The sequence below is a fragment of the Chiloscyllium punctatum genome, chromosome 9, assembly GCF_047496795.1.
Source record: "Chiloscyllium punctatum isolate Juve2018m chromosome 9, sChiPun1.3, whole genome shotgun sequence".
NCBI lineage: Eukaryota > Metazoa > Chordata > Chondrichthyes > Orectolobiformes > Hemiscylliidae > Chiloscyllium > Chiloscyllium punctatum.
Genome location: NC_092747.1, coordinates 57,874,237 through 57,891,639, shown reverse-complemented (window position 1 = coordinate 57,891,639; position 17,403 = coordinate 57,874,237). Strand labels below are relative to the sequence as shown.

At 40.3% G+C, this 17,403-nt stretch overlaps 1 protein-coding gene across 1 annotated transcript in view; it reads left to right on the top strand.

The window, feature by feature from the left end:
* LOC140481429 (transmembrane protein 182-like) overlaps window positions 1–15,703 on the top strand; it is a 56,154-nt gene extending 40,451 nt beyond the window's left edge. The window contains exon 6 of the mRNA XM_072577592.1: window positions 10,795–15,703. Coding sequence (XP_072433693.1) covers window positions 10,795–11,066 — 272 coding nt within the window. The 3' untranslated portion in view covers window positions 11,067–15,703. The remainder of the gene's footprint in view (window positions 1–10,794) is intronic.
* The last annotated feature ends 1,700 nt before the right edge of the window (window positions 15,704–17,403 follow it).

Here is a 17,403-nt window from a genome sequence, read left to right as displayed (position 1 = left end):
TTGTGAAGAAAATGCCATCAGCATCATCTGAAGTGTCAAAGATGTGGATATGTCACACAGGTCACCAGTTACTCCTTGAAATGAGCTAAAGGCATAAAAGTTCTGGGCAGCTGTGACCTTGATGACCATCATGGCATTACCATAGGCTACCAGCCTGGACTGACTTAACGGTACAGCTCCAAACGACCAGAGGCCAGCCCCAACACAGATGGCACCACAGCACTCTGATTTACCTGTCTGTGAACTCCCAGAGAATTTGTATTTGGCTGTCAAGGCTGATTGTGGCCCAATCCCCAAACTGCAAGGGCATGCATCCTTGGACCTGCATTTGACCAAGTGTCTGATGGACGGTGGTATCGCCTGGACTAGTACAGGATTAGTCCCCTCTGACTGACGATGATGGTAGCCTCTGACTGACTGTCTTCGCCCTTCATCCACCCACAGCACTTCCCCATTGAACTTCACACATTACAAATTGCTTAAGGCACATGGAGTGTGTTTATGACTTACAGTACTGGCACTTGCTGCAGCTCTGATGACATGCTGTGACATGGAGCAACGTGCTTAGAGGCTGAATTATAGAATGTCTTTAAGATGGAAAGATAGATATGTTCTTAGAGTCATACAGTCATAGAGATGTACAGCAGAGAAACAGATCCTTCGGTCCAGTTCAATGTCAACCAGATAGATTCTTGATCATTAGGGGAACGAGGGTTAGAGAGTCATAGAGTCATACAGCTGTCCAACATGGAAACAGACCCTGAGGCCCAACTCATCCATGCTGACCAGATATCTCAAATTAATCTAGTCCAGTTTTCCAGCATTTGGCTCATATCCCTCTAAACCCTTCCAATTCATGTACCCATCCAGATGACTTTTAAACGTTGCTCTGGCAGCTTATTCCATACACGCACCACCCTCTGCATTAAAACGTTGCCCCTTAGATCCCTTTTAAGTCTTTCCCCTATCACCTAAAGCCTATGCCCTCTCATGATATTCATCCTATACATGCGCCTCATAATCTTATACACCCGCCCCCAGCCTCCAACACTCCAGGGAAAATAGCCCCAGCCTATTCAGCCACTCATTATAGTTCAAACCCTTCAACTCTGGCAACATCCTTGTAAATCCCTTTCAAGTTTTTCAATATCTTTCCTTGCCCAGTAAGGAGATCAAAAGTTAAAGGGAGAAGGCAGGCGAATGGAGTTGAGGAACATTTCAGCCAAGGTCAAGGGCTAGAGCAGATTCAATGGGGTGAATGGTCTAATTCTGCTCCTGTTTCTTATGGTCTTATTCCCACACCGTTTCCTTTTTATGTATTGAATGATGTGTGATTGCAAACTGAAGACCTTGTGCACTAATGAATTGATTTGACCCAGGCAGAGGCTGATGACAGGGCCTGCAAGTGAGCACTAGGAAAGCAAACAGAGAGCCACACCATGCTTGTGTCCATGTCAGTAGGAAAGTTTCCTGTGTAGATGCATGAGATGAGTAGCTTTTCCTTGCATTAACTGATCTGGCAGAAGCAGGCAAGTTGTAGGTGTCCATCAGCTCCAAAGTGAAGTGCTGAAGGGCTGAAGTGGTTATGGCTTGATGTGGTGAGAGTGGTGGTTTGCTGATGCTGACTTGAATGGGCGAACAGATCAGGAGAATCATGGTCATGGAGTATGCAGGACTTTATTGTGAAGAAGCAGTAGTATGATTGCTAAGGCAGGCATTCAGGAGCAGCAGCTGCCAGTTTGCCACTCTATTTTACCTCTTGGGAAATTGTGCCATCTAGTTTCTTGGAAGAGATGTGGGTTGGAATTGGGACATAAAAAAGCTGAGTTGGGGCTTTAATGAGAGGCAAATACATGGAAATAGGGTAGTCGCCAGTCACAAGAGAGATTCTGAAGTCAACATAGAGAGCTTGCAGGAAAGTTTGGGAGAGATTTTTCGCACACGTTGAGAATCTAATTTTTTCACCTATGGCCTGTTTTGTTATGGTACTCACAAAAAGTGAGAGACGATGGCCTAGTGGGACTGTTGCTAGACTAATGTTCTAGAGATAATATTCTCGATAATATCCTAGGGGCCAAGTCCAAATCTCATCACAGCAGTATTTGAATTCCATAAAAATCTAAGTTTTTTTTAAGTGATGTCCAAGCAAACCAGGTGAGGTGAGAACAGAACATTTTATTCTACGCTCAATATCGAGAAGGAATATGATCAGCCATATCAGGAACTCAGTAAAATAATTACATTTATGTTATATTTTCACACAGTGAGTTGTTAGCCTATGCCATACATTGCCTGGAAATGTGGTGGTGGCAGGATGAATTGAAGCATTGGCTTTTTTTTGGATAGTAAGGGTATGCAGAGATATGGAGAAAAGGCAAGAGATTGGCACTAGATAGTAGAGCCAATGCAGGCATGATAGACAGAATGGCCTCTTTCTGCACACTAATAATTCTGAGCTTCTGTGGACCTTGTGCACCCAGGAAGGGAATATTCTATCCATTGTTCCAATTAAAATAAGAGGAGCACACTAACTTGCTCTCGTTCCAATGCTCTACAGGTCACAACATAAATTTAATTATTTTACTGAGTTCCTGTTATGGCTAATCATATTCTTACTCGATAGTGAATTTGGAATAAAATGTTGCATCAACCACATTTCTTTAATACACACAAAGTTATCAACTTATTCTCAAACAAACCCTTTCAGTAGAAGTGCTGAATTGGTTAACACGCAGTAAGATTTTTTTACCTGAAGCAACTTCAGCTGTTCAAGATCAACAATTATTTGTAATCACATGGTTTCCAAGAAATTTCTTGCCAAAGAAAAATCCATTATCCTCTTATGACCCTGTTAACAAATGTATGTCACAAAAAGTCTTGCCATCAATTCAACTTGCCATTAAACGTATTCAACTTAATAAAATTAAATCACACATGCAGAATCACATAGTCAAGAGACTTTTCAAGAGTGCATGCAGTTGTGTAGATAGGAGCACTGGATTTCTTTAAAAATATGAGAAAATAATTACTGCTGCCCCTGTAAAATCTGCTAGCTTTCCACGAGACCATAAGGCATTTGTGAAAAATTAGGCCATTTGGCCCATCGAGTAATCTCTACCATTCAATCATGGCTGATATGTTTCTCCAAGGAGAAAGTGAGGACTGCAGATGCTGGAGATCAGAGCTGAAAATGTGTTGCTGGAAAAGCGCAGCAGGTCAGGCAACATCCAAGGAACAGGAGAATCGATGTTTCGGGCATAAGCCCTTTTTCTCCACCTCATTTTCCTGCCTTTTACCTGGAATCTTTAATCCCCTTGCTAATCAAGAACCAATAAACCTCTGTCTTAAATACACTCAATGACTTGTCTTCCACAGCCTTTTGTGGCAATGAATTCCACAGATTCACAGATTCAGCCATTCACCATCCACTCAAGCATTACCATCAAACCAGAGGATCAAACCTAGTTCATTGGCGAGCGCAGGAGGGCAAGCCAGAAACAGCATCAGGCAAACCTAAAAATGAGGTGTCAACCCGGTGAAGTCCCAAACAGGATGACTTGCATTTTCCAAACAGTATAAACAGCAAGTGATAGACATATGTGATCTCACAGATCAGACCTAATCATCTGCAGTCCTGTCACATCCAGTCATGAATGGTAGTGGAGAATTGAACAACTCCCTCGATCAGAAGGTTCCCCAAATATTCCCATCTTCAATGATGGAAAAGCCCAACATTTCAGTGGAAAAGATAAGGCTGAAGCACTTGCAGCAATCTTCAGTCATAAGTGCTAAGTGGATGATCCATCATGGCTTCCCTCAGTGGTGCCCAGTATTTACAGTTTCAACCAATTTGATTGACTCTGTGTGATATCAAGAAAAGGTTGAAAGCACTGGATGCCACAAAGACTATGGGCCCCGACAACATTTTGGCGACAATACTGAAGACTTGCATTTCAGAAATTTCTGCTCCCCTGCCAAGCTGTTCCAGTCCAGTTACAACTTTGGCACCTAGCCGGCAATGTGGAAAATTGTTCCAGGTAAGTCCTGTACATAAAAAGCAGAACAAATTCAACTCAACCAATTACTACCCCAACAGGCTACACTTGGTCATCAGTAAATTCATGGAAAGTAACATCAACAGTGCTATCAAATAGCAGCTGCCCAGCAATAACCTGCTCAGTGATGCCTAGTTTGGGTTCAGTTAGGGCCACTCTGCTCCGGATCTCATTACAGGCTTGGTTCAGACATGGACAAAAGAGCTGAATTCCAAAGGTGAGGTGATAATGACAGCCCTTGACATCAAGGTTGCTTTCGACCGGGTGTGGCATCATTGAGCCTCATAAAACTGGAATGACTGAACTGGCCAATATCTCTGCCGGTTGGGGTCATTCCTGGCACATATGAAGATTATAGTGGTTGCTGGATGTCAGTTATCTCAGCTCTAGGACATCTCTGCAAGAATTCCTCAAGATAGTTTCGTTGGCTCAATCAACTTGAGCTGCTTCTTCAATGATCTTCCTCCATCATAAGATCAGGAACAGAGATGTTTGCCAATGATTGCACAATGTTCAGCAGCATTTGTGACTCCTCAGATACTGAAGCAGTCCATGTTCAAATGCAACAAAATTTGGACAATATCCAGGCTTAGGCTGACATGTGGCAAGTAACATTCATGGCGCACTGTCAGGCAATGATCATCCTCAATAAGAGACAATCTTATCACTGCCTCTTGACATTCAAAGGTGATACCATGACTGATTTTCCCAGAATCAACATCATTGGGCTTACCATTGATCAGAAACTCAACTGGATTCACCGCATATACACAATGGCTCCAAAAGAGGGCCGGGGCAATTAATATTGTGGTGAGCAACTAACCTCCTGACTCCCTAAAACCTAATCCTCCCTAAAGTCCCTAGTGTGATGAAATGCTCCTCACTTGCCTGGGTGGGTGCAGCTCCAACAACACTCAAGAAGCTTGACACCATCCATGACAAAGCAGCGCCCTTGATGGCATGACATCGACATGCATCCTCTCCCTCCACTATTGATGCTCAGCCGCAACAGTGTACAAGATACCACTGCAGAAATTTATGAGCTCCAAATCCTGGAATATCCTTCCTAAAGGCATTGTGGGCCACCCTACAGCATGTGAACTGCAGTGGTTCAAAATGGCAGTTCACCACCGCCATCTCAAGGACAACTATGGACGTGCTATAAATGCAAGTCAACCAGGGATGCCTATGTCCCATGACTGAAGTAAAATAAAAAGGCTGTAAAAGGGTCTGATCAAACCACATTTGGAATATCATGGGCAGCTTTGTGCCCCTTATCGAAAGAAAGATGTTATGGCATTGAGGTGGTCCAGAGGAAGTTTACAAGAATGATCCTGGGACGAAGGTCATATGAGGACAGTTGACGACTCGGGGTCTGTATTCAATGGAGTTTAGAAGAATGAGAGGAGGATCTCACTGATACCTGCAGAATACCGAGAAGCCTGGGTAAGATATTTCCACGAATAAGGGAGACCAGGACCTGAGGGCAGAGCCTCAGAGTGAAGGAAAAGACTTTTAGGACTTAAATAGGGAGGAATTTCTTCCACCATAGGGCGTTAAATCTGGAACCCGTTGCCACAGAAGGCTGTGGAAGACAAGTCATCAAGTGTATTTAAAATGTGGTAGACAGATTCTGGATTAGTAAGGGGATCAAATGCTATTGGGAATAGGCAGGAGAGTGAGGTTGAGAAACGTATTAGCCATGATCGAATGGCAAAGGGACTCAGTGGGTCAGGTCGTGTAATTCTGTTCATGTGTGGAAAACTAGCAGATTTTATTGTGATGGTAGTCATGCCAAAACATTTGGTTTACGTTATTTTCTCATAGTTTAAAATTAATCCTGTGCTCGTCACATTGGCACATCAAAAAATCTCACGTCATACTCTTGATAAATCTGTTGACAAAGTGATTCTGCATGTGTGACCTATTTTAATTATGTTGAAAAAGCACTTTGATGGCAAGATGTCTGTGATATTTTGTTGATAAATAAAACTACATTTATTTCTGGTCACTTCAGTCTTCAGTGCAACTTACCTTAATCAGTTAGCCCTAGTGGATGGCCAGTTCAGACCAGGGACTAAAGGCTATTGATGTAATAGGATCCAACATTGAGTATGTTATGAAACTTCAATCTGTCTGAGATGGGAAACTCATTAAACACCAAAAGTACTGACAGTACATGTACTTCAGAGATGTTAATTGACTCGGTCCTTATTAGGTCTTTCCCCTTTATATTGGATTAGCATTCCATGTATTGTAATATTAGAGATGATCCTGTCAGAAAATGAAGGAAAAGTGATAGGAGGTATGCTAAAAATGTTTGTCGAATAGTGGATTTCGAAACTATTCAAATGCCACTTTCTATCCAGTAAGCAAAAATTATAATTCATAGAATCCCTACAGAGTGGAAATTGGCCCTTCGGCCCAACAAATCCACACCAACTCCCCGAAGAATAACCCACCCAGCCCATTCCCCCTACCCTATATTTACCCCAACTATTGCACCTAACCTACATATCCCTGGATGCTATGGGCAATTTAGCACCCCTAATTCACCTAACCTACATATCTTTGGACTGTGAGAGGAAACCAGAGCACCTGAAGAAAACCCACAGTGACACAGGGAGATTGTGCAAACTCTACAAAGGCAGACCCCTAAGGCTGTAATTGAACCCGGGTCCCTGGCGCTGTGAGGCAGCAGTGCTAACTACTGAGCCAGGTTGAATTTCAGTATTGAAAAGCATCAGAAAGCCAATAATTTATTTTTTCCAGGAGCCCAATTTTATATCTTACATAATTATAAAATTTTATATTCTGGAAACAACCTGAAGATCTCCCTTCTTGCAGAAAGTGGAGTATCTTGATAATTATGCCATTAATCCTTTAAAGTAAACTCTCTTTCAAATGAAATGATCTACTTGTTTGAGAATGCTACCTTTCCAATTTATTACTTACGATGTAAAATGGTGAATCTCATTAGTATGTTGTTATGGTATCTTTTATGATGAAGGCTTCTCATATAGTAATTATGGTAGAGTTGGATTGAAGGATTACATGCCTAATATTTGTTAAGAGGTTAATGGAAGAGCAGCAATTCTCTTTTTGACAAGGAACTTCTTGGAAATCACGTGGTTTCAGATTACTGTTCATTTTGAATACTTGAACTTGCTTCAAGAAAAACACTGTGTGTTAACCGATTCAGCATTTTTATTAAAGAAGTTTTGTTTCAGAATAAATCAATAGTTTTGCGTATATTAAAGAAATGTGGAATGCAACATTTTATTCTAAATTCAAGAAGGAATATGATTAGCCTTATCAGGAACTCAACAAAATAATTAAATTTATGTTATGACTTGTAGAGCTTTGGAACGAGAGCAAGTTCGTGTGTTCTTCCCATTTTAAACAGAACAATGGATTGACTATAACCCTCCTGGGTGCTGAGACCACAAAAACACGGAATTATTACAATGCAGAAGGAAATCATTTAACCCATCGAGCTTGCAATGGAAGGATGTTGTGAAATTTGAAAGAGATAAGAAAAGATTGATAAGGATGTTGTCAAGGTTGGAGGATTCGAGCTACAGGCAGAGGTTGAATAGTCTAGGGCTGTTTGCCCTGGAGTGTCGGAAACTGAGGCGTGACCTTATGGACATTTATAAAATCATGACAGGCGCGGATAGGATAAATAGACAAAGTCTTTTCCCTGGGGTGGGGGAGTCAAGAACTAGAAGGAATAGGTTTAGGGTAAGAGCAGAAACATATAAAAGGGACCGAAGGTACAACTTTTTCACACAGAGAGTGGTGCGTATATAGAATGAGTTGCCAGAGGAAGTGGTAGAGGCTGCTACAATTGCATTATTAAAAAGCCATCTGAATAGGTATATAAATAGGAAGGGTTTAGAGGGATATGGGCCACGTCCTGGCAAAGGCGATTAGATTAGGTTGGGATATCTGGTGAGCATGGTGAGTTGGACGGAAGGGTCTGTTTCCATGCTGTACATCTCTGTGGCTCTATGACTCTATAACAGCTTATAAAACAGTAATTGCTGCTCCTGGAATTTGAAATATCACCTCCAACACCTAAAATACCTCAAAAAAGGAGCAGTTCTTTAAGCCCCATTTTTTCCCATCCTCCATCTTGGATTACCCATATTCCAGCCCTCTTGAATTGAACACTAATATTCCATCTGCCTTCCTAACTGCCAACTGAACCTGCACATTAACTGCAAGAGAATCATGAACCAGGATACCTTAGTCATTTTGCGCTTTGGATTTCTGAAAATTTTCCCGAATTAGAACATAGTGTACGCATGTATTCTTCCTCCCAAAGTGCATAACCTCACACTTGCCCACATTGCACTCTATCTGCCACATTTTTGTGCACTTTCCTAGTCTGTCATTCTGTAGCCTTCCGGCCACCTCAACTCTATCTTTTCCTCCACCTATCTTCGTGTCACCTGCAAACTTAGCAACAATGCCCTCAGTTCCTTTATCAAGTTCGTTAATGTATAATGTAAATCGTTGTGGCCCCAACATTGACCCCTGCAGAACTCCACCAGTCACTGGCTGCCATTCCTGTGAAAGACCCTTTTATCCCATTCTCTACTTTCTGCCAGTCAGCCAATCCTCTATCCAGGCCAGTACCTTGCCCGAAACACCATGGGCTCTTATATTATTTTGCAGCCTCCTGTGTGGCAATTTGTCAAAAGCCTTCCACAAATCCAATTTTACCATGCACTTCCAAGAACTCTGCAATTTCTTCCTTAATAATGGATCATAAAATCTTACCAATGATCAAGGTCAGGCTTACTGGCCTATAGTTTCTTCTCTTCTGCCTCCCTCCCTTCTTAAACAGGGGCATTACATTAATTATTTTTCAGGCCTTTAGGATCCTCCTTGACTTCAATAATTCCTGAAAGATCAGCACACAACCTTCTCAGCTATCTCCTTTAGAACCCTAGGTGTAGTCCAACTGACCTTCAAAGCTTTCAGCTTTCCCAGCACCTTCTCCTTAGGGATGGCCACGATACACACCACTGCCCTGACCCTCGTGGCATTCTACTGGTGCCTTTCATTATGAAGACTGGAGCAAACTATCTATTCAGCTCCTCTGCCATTTCTTTGTTCCTGATCACTTCTTCTGCAGTCTCTCATTTTCTCTTGATCCAATGTCCACTCTTGCCTCTCTCATAACTTCTATATAGTGAAAATCCAATTTTACCATGCACTTCCAAGAACTCTGCAATTTCTTCCTTAATAATGGATCATAAAATCTTACCAATGATCAAGGTCAGGCTTACTGGCCTATAGTTTCTTCTCTTCTGCCTCCCTCCCTTCTTAAACAGGGGCATTACATTAATTATTTTTCAGGCCTTTAGGATCCTCCTTGACTTCAATAATTCCTGAAAGATCAGCACACAACCTTCTCAGCTATCTCCTTTAGAACCCTAGGTGTAGTCCAACTGACCTTCAAAGCTTTCAGCTTTCCCAGCACCTTCTCCTTAGGGATGGCCACGATACACACCACTGCCCTGACCCTCGTGGCATTCTACTGGTGCCTTTCATTATGAAGACTGGAGCAAACTATCTATTCAGCTCCTCTGCCATTTCTTTGTTCCTGATCACTTCTTCTGCAGTCTCTCATTTTCTCTTGATCCAATGTCCACTCTTGCCTCTCTCATAACTTCTATATAGTGAAAAAACACTCTTGCAATCTTTTTCTATATTACAAAGCTAGCTTACCCACGTTTTTCATTATCTCCCTCATATTAGTGCTGTTATGTTGGCTTCTTCAGCTTTTTAAAGGATCCCCAATTCTTTGACTTCCCATTGGCTTTCACCATGTTATATGTTTTGTTTGCTTTTTATGCTATCCTTGACTCCCCTTGTCAGCTACGGTTGCCTCGTCCTCCCCTTAGTATGTTTCTTCTTCCTTGGGATCACTTTCTGCTGTGCCTCCCGAATTGCTCCCAGAGATCCCTGCCATTGCTGCTCCACCCTTTTACCTGTTAGATTCCTCTTCCGATCAATCCTGGCCAGCTCCTCCCTTATGCCTTTGTGATTACTTTTACTCAATTGAAATACCAATATCAATTCCAGCTTCTTCTTCTCAAACTGCAAGCTGAATTCTACCATATTATGGTTACAGCCCCCTATTGGTTCCTTCATGCTAAGTTCCCTAACCAAGTCTACCTCTTTAAGCATCACAAATTCCAGAATTGCCTGTTGCCTAATGGGGCACAAGTTGCTTCAAATGAACCATCTCACAGACATTCCACAAATCCCTTTTTTTTTGGGATCCACTGCCGATCTGATTTTCCCAGTCCACGTGTATATTGAAACTCCGCTGTGATATTGTAATTGGGCCTTTCTTACAGGCCTTTTCTGTCTCCTGATTTATTTGCTGCCCCACATCCTGACTACTGCTCAGGTGCCTTTACAAAGCTCCCATTGCAGTCACTTTTCCTTCACTCTACACTCTAATTCTACAACTTTTGACTCTATATCACTTCCTACTATTTCATTTCTTACCAGCAAGGCAACCCCACCCATTTGGCCATTTGCCTCCTTTTGATAGGATGTGTATCCTTGGATAGTTAGTTCCCAATTGGGAAACCAGTTTTCACTTGATACTTCAAAATTAATCTTTGCATAGTCAATAGCTGTTCAAAATTGTGATAAATGAAACAGAAACATTTATGTTGTGTACCATACTGATTGCCATTTTTTGTGCTTCCAGGTATTTTGTCCACGTTTTCCATTATTATGTACAGCTTTTGGATTCAAGCTCTCGTTGCTGTGGTGGACCAGATCGCTGAGCCACCTAAATCATGCCCACATCCAAATCTTAAAGTTCAATTTGGTTGGTCTTTCATGGCAGCTCCAGTAGGGATAGTCTTTTCTTTACTTGCAGGTTTACTTTTCATTCATTTTGGGTGTGTTGCTCAAAATAAAAAGAAGAACATAGGGTATTCTTTGCCACTTGATAAAATTGGTAATGAGGATCTCTGATTGTTTCAATCACACCTCATATTTTCAAGCTGTGATTTCTCCTTCCCTGAATATTCTTCACATTTCTCCAGTGGTAATGTTGGGTCATCTGCCACCCTTCTGTTATTCAGCACCAACGTAATTCTTTATGTTTGAGTTTAGATATAGAATGATAATGGGCTGTGCTCCTGTGCTCACCTGACATCTGCACAAATGTCATTTTGCACAGTGAATACTGGACAGCAACCAGATGTGCCAACCTTGACTCTTTTCCCCTGCACTGATCCAGAAGCACCAAGGTAAACCATAATGTTTTTACAGACATCATTTTATTCAATGTTGACTGTCATCTTATTTGGTATGTTTCAGTCTTGTGCATTTCTCCATTTGAGTCACAGGGGCTAGCTTTCCCACTAAATATTAACTCCTTAAACAATGAAAATGAGATTTAATGTAACATATAATCAATATTTTATTTAATTAATTGAAGAAAGAAAATCAACACTTTGTGGTCTCCATTTTCAATTGTGCACTCTCAGTAGACAAGGTCTTGTACCAGAAAGGCAAGAACAGAAAATGCACTTAATACTCTTCAGTAACACAGCTTTAATACGTCTCTGATATCAGTCACTTGATTATCCTGTACAATTCATAATTGTATTTCAGAAACAGAAGTGAATTTGTTCAAGACTGTAATGTAACCCTGAAGTACTGATAATGTTTCATAAACTAGTGTAAGCTTGCTTTTGTAAATGTAAAGATAAGTTCACTAATTCTGTCATCCAACTGGGAAGCCTCATTTTAAAGGAGGTGAGATTCTGCTCAGGAGTACTGTAGCCTTATGTCCAACCACATTTTGTTTCTCAATGCCTCTCTAATAAGAGTGTGGGCAATATCATAAAAGGTAATCTCGACCACTTGCATGCTAAATGGGTCTGAAGGATGTATTATTCAATAGTTTGAAATTTCTACTTTTTAACAAGTTATGAATCCATATATTTCAGTTAGTACATCCATGTAGAGTCACAGAGTCATAGAGATGTACAGTACGGAAACAGACCTGTTGGACCAACCTGTCCAGGCCAACCAGATATTCTAAATTAATCTAGTCCCATTTGCCAACACTTGGCTCATATCTCTCTAAACCATTCTTATTCATTATATCCATTCAGATGCCTTTCAAATGTTGTAATTGTACCAACCTTCACCACCTTCCCTTGCAGCTCATCCACTGCATGAAAAATTTGCTCCTTAGGTCCCTTTTAAATCTTTCCTCTCTCACCTTAAACCTATGCCCTTTAGTTTTGGACCCTCCTACCCTGGGGAAAAGATGTTGGCTATTCACCCTACACATATCCATCATGATTTTCTAAGCCTCTATAAGGTCACCCCCTCAACCTTTAACACTCCAGGGAAGATAGCTCCAGCCTATGCAACTTCTCCCTATAGCTCAAACCCTCCAACCCTGGCAACATCCTTGTAAATCTTTTCTGAGCCCATTCAAGTTACATTAAATCTTTCCTAAAGCACGGAGACCAAAAATGATGGTCGGAGGAATTTCTTGAGAGCAAAATATCTTCAGGATATTTTGCCATCCAGGTTTCACTTAAACCTTTATGCTTGTTCCTAATTTATTCAATCTATAAAAACCATGTAGTATCTCATGATTTTCTTCATAACAATATATAAGTAATGAATTTAATTAGGGTGTTGTTTAGATTTAGTCCTACATCCATTTAATTAATGAATTGAGACTATTACAGCCATGTTAGAGGGATAAACAAGGCAACATTAATTTGCACCAACAGTGCCAAATGAATGTAGGTTTGCTCGCTGAGCTGGAAGGTTCATTTCCAGACATTTTAGCTTTATTAACTATTTAACCTTGCTTTACCTAATCTGGAGTACTCAAAGTTTTCATATGATTTCCCAAATAATAAAAGACAGCTTTTGTGGTATTTTGCACTTCATAGAAAAACCAATTCCCCAAAAAATAGAATAGCTTGGTGCTAGGTGAATAGGCGCCAATTATTCTCCAACAACAAAGCTTTGCTAGTGCATTTGATTTACTCTTTTTCTTAGCATCAAATATTTCACAAAGTGCAATCATTGAAAGGTAATATTAGTTTCTGCTAGCCAGTTTAAAGCTTCCATTTGTTTGTTCCGTTTTTATTTGTGGCATTCCTTGCAGCAGTTTCTTAGTTGTGTATTGGCCATCTACATTAATCTGATTAAACACTGTCCAAGTCCTTGTCAGTTCTGAAAAACTTCAATTAATTAATTGGACAGTGAATGGGAGAAAAATATAAAATGTAAGTAGGAACATGACACTATGATCTGATTTTAATGTAGTGCATGTGAGTTAGAAGTTCATGCATTAATAACCCAGGATATTTTGCCATCCAGGTTTCACTTAAATCTAGCTGGCTGATTCTCTGTTAGGAGCAAAGAATCTTAGGGTATGGATATCACCCACTGATAGCAGATATATGGTGGAATCATATTTTGGTGCCATCTGATAAGAGCATCACATTTGGGATTGGGTGAAGGGATAATGGTCTGCAACAAAGTAACACATTTACGTGATTTGAAATTGAAAAGTTTGGCAAGATTTTCCAAACCAATGGATGCAATGAAAATCATTAGCAGCCAATTCATTACCACTAACTTTGGCACTGTTGGTGCAGATCTATGTCACTTCTCTTGATAAAATTTGACCATCTTAGCCAGTGAACCTATAGGGGTAGCTTTATGGGAAACTGAAGAGCCAAACCAATAAAGTAAAAGATGACCTGCTGAATGTGCTTCTAGAGGCTGGAGGGGCACTCATGCTTATCCTGGCCCACAGTGAAATGAAAAATTACTTATCTGCTTTGGCATCTTCTGATCCTCGCTTTTCTTCATGTTGTGTTCACCTGTCGGGAAAACTATAATGACTTCTGCATTTAGACAATCAGTCAGGTCCTAATATCCCTGCTTGAATATAGACTGAACCTGCCAGATTTGGGTGGGTGTCATTTTTGCCTGTCTTCAGAATGGCAACCTCCTGGCAGATAAATAATCTAGGCAAAATGGGAATCAAGACCTCTCTGTTTGACACTCTTAGACAATTGAAATTAGTCCAGGAGCTTATTTTCACCTGAATTTGCTTTTGTGTTTACTTTTTGTACAAGGTGATCTTTGCCTCCACTCTTGCTTGAAGGAGCAGAAAATTGTTTGCAATTATAGTGTCTGTATAAGTGATTGGAGCATTATTATAATTATATCAACTAAGTTAAGGTAGTAGACCAGACAAACAAATAAAAATTTTATATATTAAAAGAAAATCACTACCTATATAAATCCTAGTTCTTTCTTTTTTGACTATCCCGCCTACTCATTTAATCTGCATTGAATCTGTCTGGTCAAAGTCAGTCTTACCTTGAGTGTTCTGCCTAGCGCACTGCATCAGGGGTTGTTGCAAGACAACTATTAGCCCATTAATGAGGTGACTACAATTTCCATTGCTGACAGAAAAACATAACATAGGACTGAATGGTAAATTAGCTTTATCCTGTTAGGGTTTGGTTCCATGGAGTCGTGGGCTGGAGACTACAGTTACCTGTCATGTTTAAAGATCTCTGCTGTCATCTGGAATTGTCAATGAGGATGGGTGGCAAGGAAAATTGTGAAATGGATTTGTAAAAGAATTAGTAAAACTTGAAAAGGGCTGGAGTTGGCTTGTAACTCAGAGCAAGAATGGCCAGATACAAATTAGCTCTGATGTAGTATGCAGAACAGTTGTGAGAAAGTGGGAGAAGTGAACAGTTGAGAGGGCAAGAGAAGCAGTGTCTTATTCCCATTGGAATTAACTGGGAAGCAAAGAAGTTGGAAGAACTTTGAAGATTACAAGTTGATTTTGTTAATAATGTAACCTGTAATATATTAAAGGATACCCACTTACCACAAACCAACCAGATCTCAACAAATGGACAACTGAGAACAGAGGCAGAAGAAAAGTAAACACAATACGACACTTAATTCTTTCTAAATGGATTTGTTGAGTTCAAAATAAAGAGTTAATGTTTGAGATATTAATTTTGCATTTCCAAAAGTCAAGCAGATATAGTGCAAGAGTATCAGCATGGAATTCACAAGCTCACATTACTTCATGATAAGTTGTGGGGTGAAATTCAATAAAAGTTTTAATTTATGGTCAAGAATTAAAATAATGACTGCATCCAATAGCTGTGATTCTGTTGTGAAAATGTTAATGGTTCACTAATATCCTTCAGGGAAGACAAACCTGCCAGGAATTCCCAACAAATAAATTATTTACAATAGTACCAGTAAAATATTAAAAAAAGGTATTAACAACTTTTCCATTTCCAATGAACTCACACAGACAGTAATTTGTGGAGGAGAGGTCATTTTAAATCATGTTTCCACTATAAGTGAAAAGTTCCTGTATCTTAATGTTGTTGTGAATTTATGAATTAATTTGTTTAACAAAATTTTTTGAAATTTAATTTAAAGGTTTACTTTTCAGTTTCAAATAGTTTAGGACATTTCTTTCACATCAAGTCATATAAATTGTAAATTTGCACTTTTGCATTTTTTTTCGTTTACTACCTGTTTGTTAATAATCACAAATATATACAGATTGCTGTTTAAGGTTTAATTTCACAATAAAGACTGGAAATGTATAGTAGTGCATTGTCGTTTTTTTTGAAAGAAGTAACTTTTGATGTATCACCACATATATTTTGCCACAGCACATTGCAAAAAGGAACATCATACAGAAAAATATGACAAGAGAATCTGTGAGGTCTATGCTCCATTGTATGAAATAATCACTGGACATAATGGGAATTTTTTTTTTCAACCTAATCATCTAGATGCTTTGCTCAATAGATTGACGTAGAGTTCAGAGTGCCCATTTTGCAATTTTTACTTTTTTGGTTATTCATTAAACAGGTTTTCTGGTCAGACATGTTCATTCATGCCAAAACCATTTTCTACACTTTTGCAGACATGGTTCAAGTTAAATTGACTGTTTAGATTGGATCAGATCATGCTCCTGGTGTTGGCATCACTTCTGGGACAGGAATCTAGAAGCTGCCCAACTATAGGGTGGAGTGCAATGTTGGGCAATAATCCCATCTTGAGAGTTGGAGATGTTACAATAGATAAAAGAATATGAGTGTACAAAACAGAGGTGCTCTTGCTGAAGATGAAAAGTCATGTCTGACTACAGCTGTCTGACTAATGGGGGATAAGCTTGTTGTCACTGTTTATATTCCAAGAAATGTTCTATGGGGAAATAGTGAATTAATAGTAAATGTTACAAGACTAATCATCCAGATGGTCAGGTTACTACCCTGGAATTACGGATGGATTCTCATCACAAGGCCCAGTGACATTTCTCACCATATCTTACCAAACTCACTTCTTTAACTATTTTCCCTCCTCCATGGCATCCGTCCTGTCCAATTCTAGCCCATTCTTTCCACACAAGTTCCTGGAACGACAGGCCACTCAGTGGATAGCTGCTGAAAGACTGGCACTCTTGCCATCTGCACTATGTTTAAAGTTATAATATAAGTTAAAATATAAAGTTATATTTAAAGGACTGGCATTCTGACACTACTCGGTCATAGAGAAAATGTGAACATATCAGAGAAAGGGAAGATGGTGTGATGATTCTCCAGCAGGGGCCTGAGTCCAGGTGGATGAAGTGGTCAAAGGAGAAGAGTCTTCTTTTCTGAAGACTGGTCAAAGAAGCCTTACGTCCAGGCTCTGGTAACCTGGCTCTGAGGTCAGCACATGGGTTAGTGCTCTCTCAGTAGTGTGGTGGATTATTCAGCAGGGTGTTGTGAGGACATCAATGAGGTAAATGCACTCTTCTCTCTACAACTTCATACTCACTGTATCTCTGCTGCTGCACACATCTTCCACTCTCACTTGTTCCCTGAATGTCTGACACCATTAACCTGTATGCCCTTGGTGCTAGCTCCTCACACCTTTCAACCACCTGCACTCATTCAGTTCCTCCTTTTCTCTCAATCCAGCCATGTCAAAATAGGGCAAAAAGGGCCTGTACTGAGTGGGGGGAGAGAATGCTCAGATTATCAGACTCCTCCATTCCTATGAGGAGAGAATCCTGGCTCTTACAGGACAAGACTGGGACCACTCCTATGGGGATAGAGAGACGGCTATGCTTTACCAACCAAGTAAGTACAACTGTTCATTTCCACTTTGGCTCTGACATTAACCACATTATCAATGTCATCGATTACACACCACTTCTAGCCACTGGCCACCACACCTCTCTCTTGCAGGTACTGCCGAGGGGTCCACCACCTTTGCAGAGACAGGG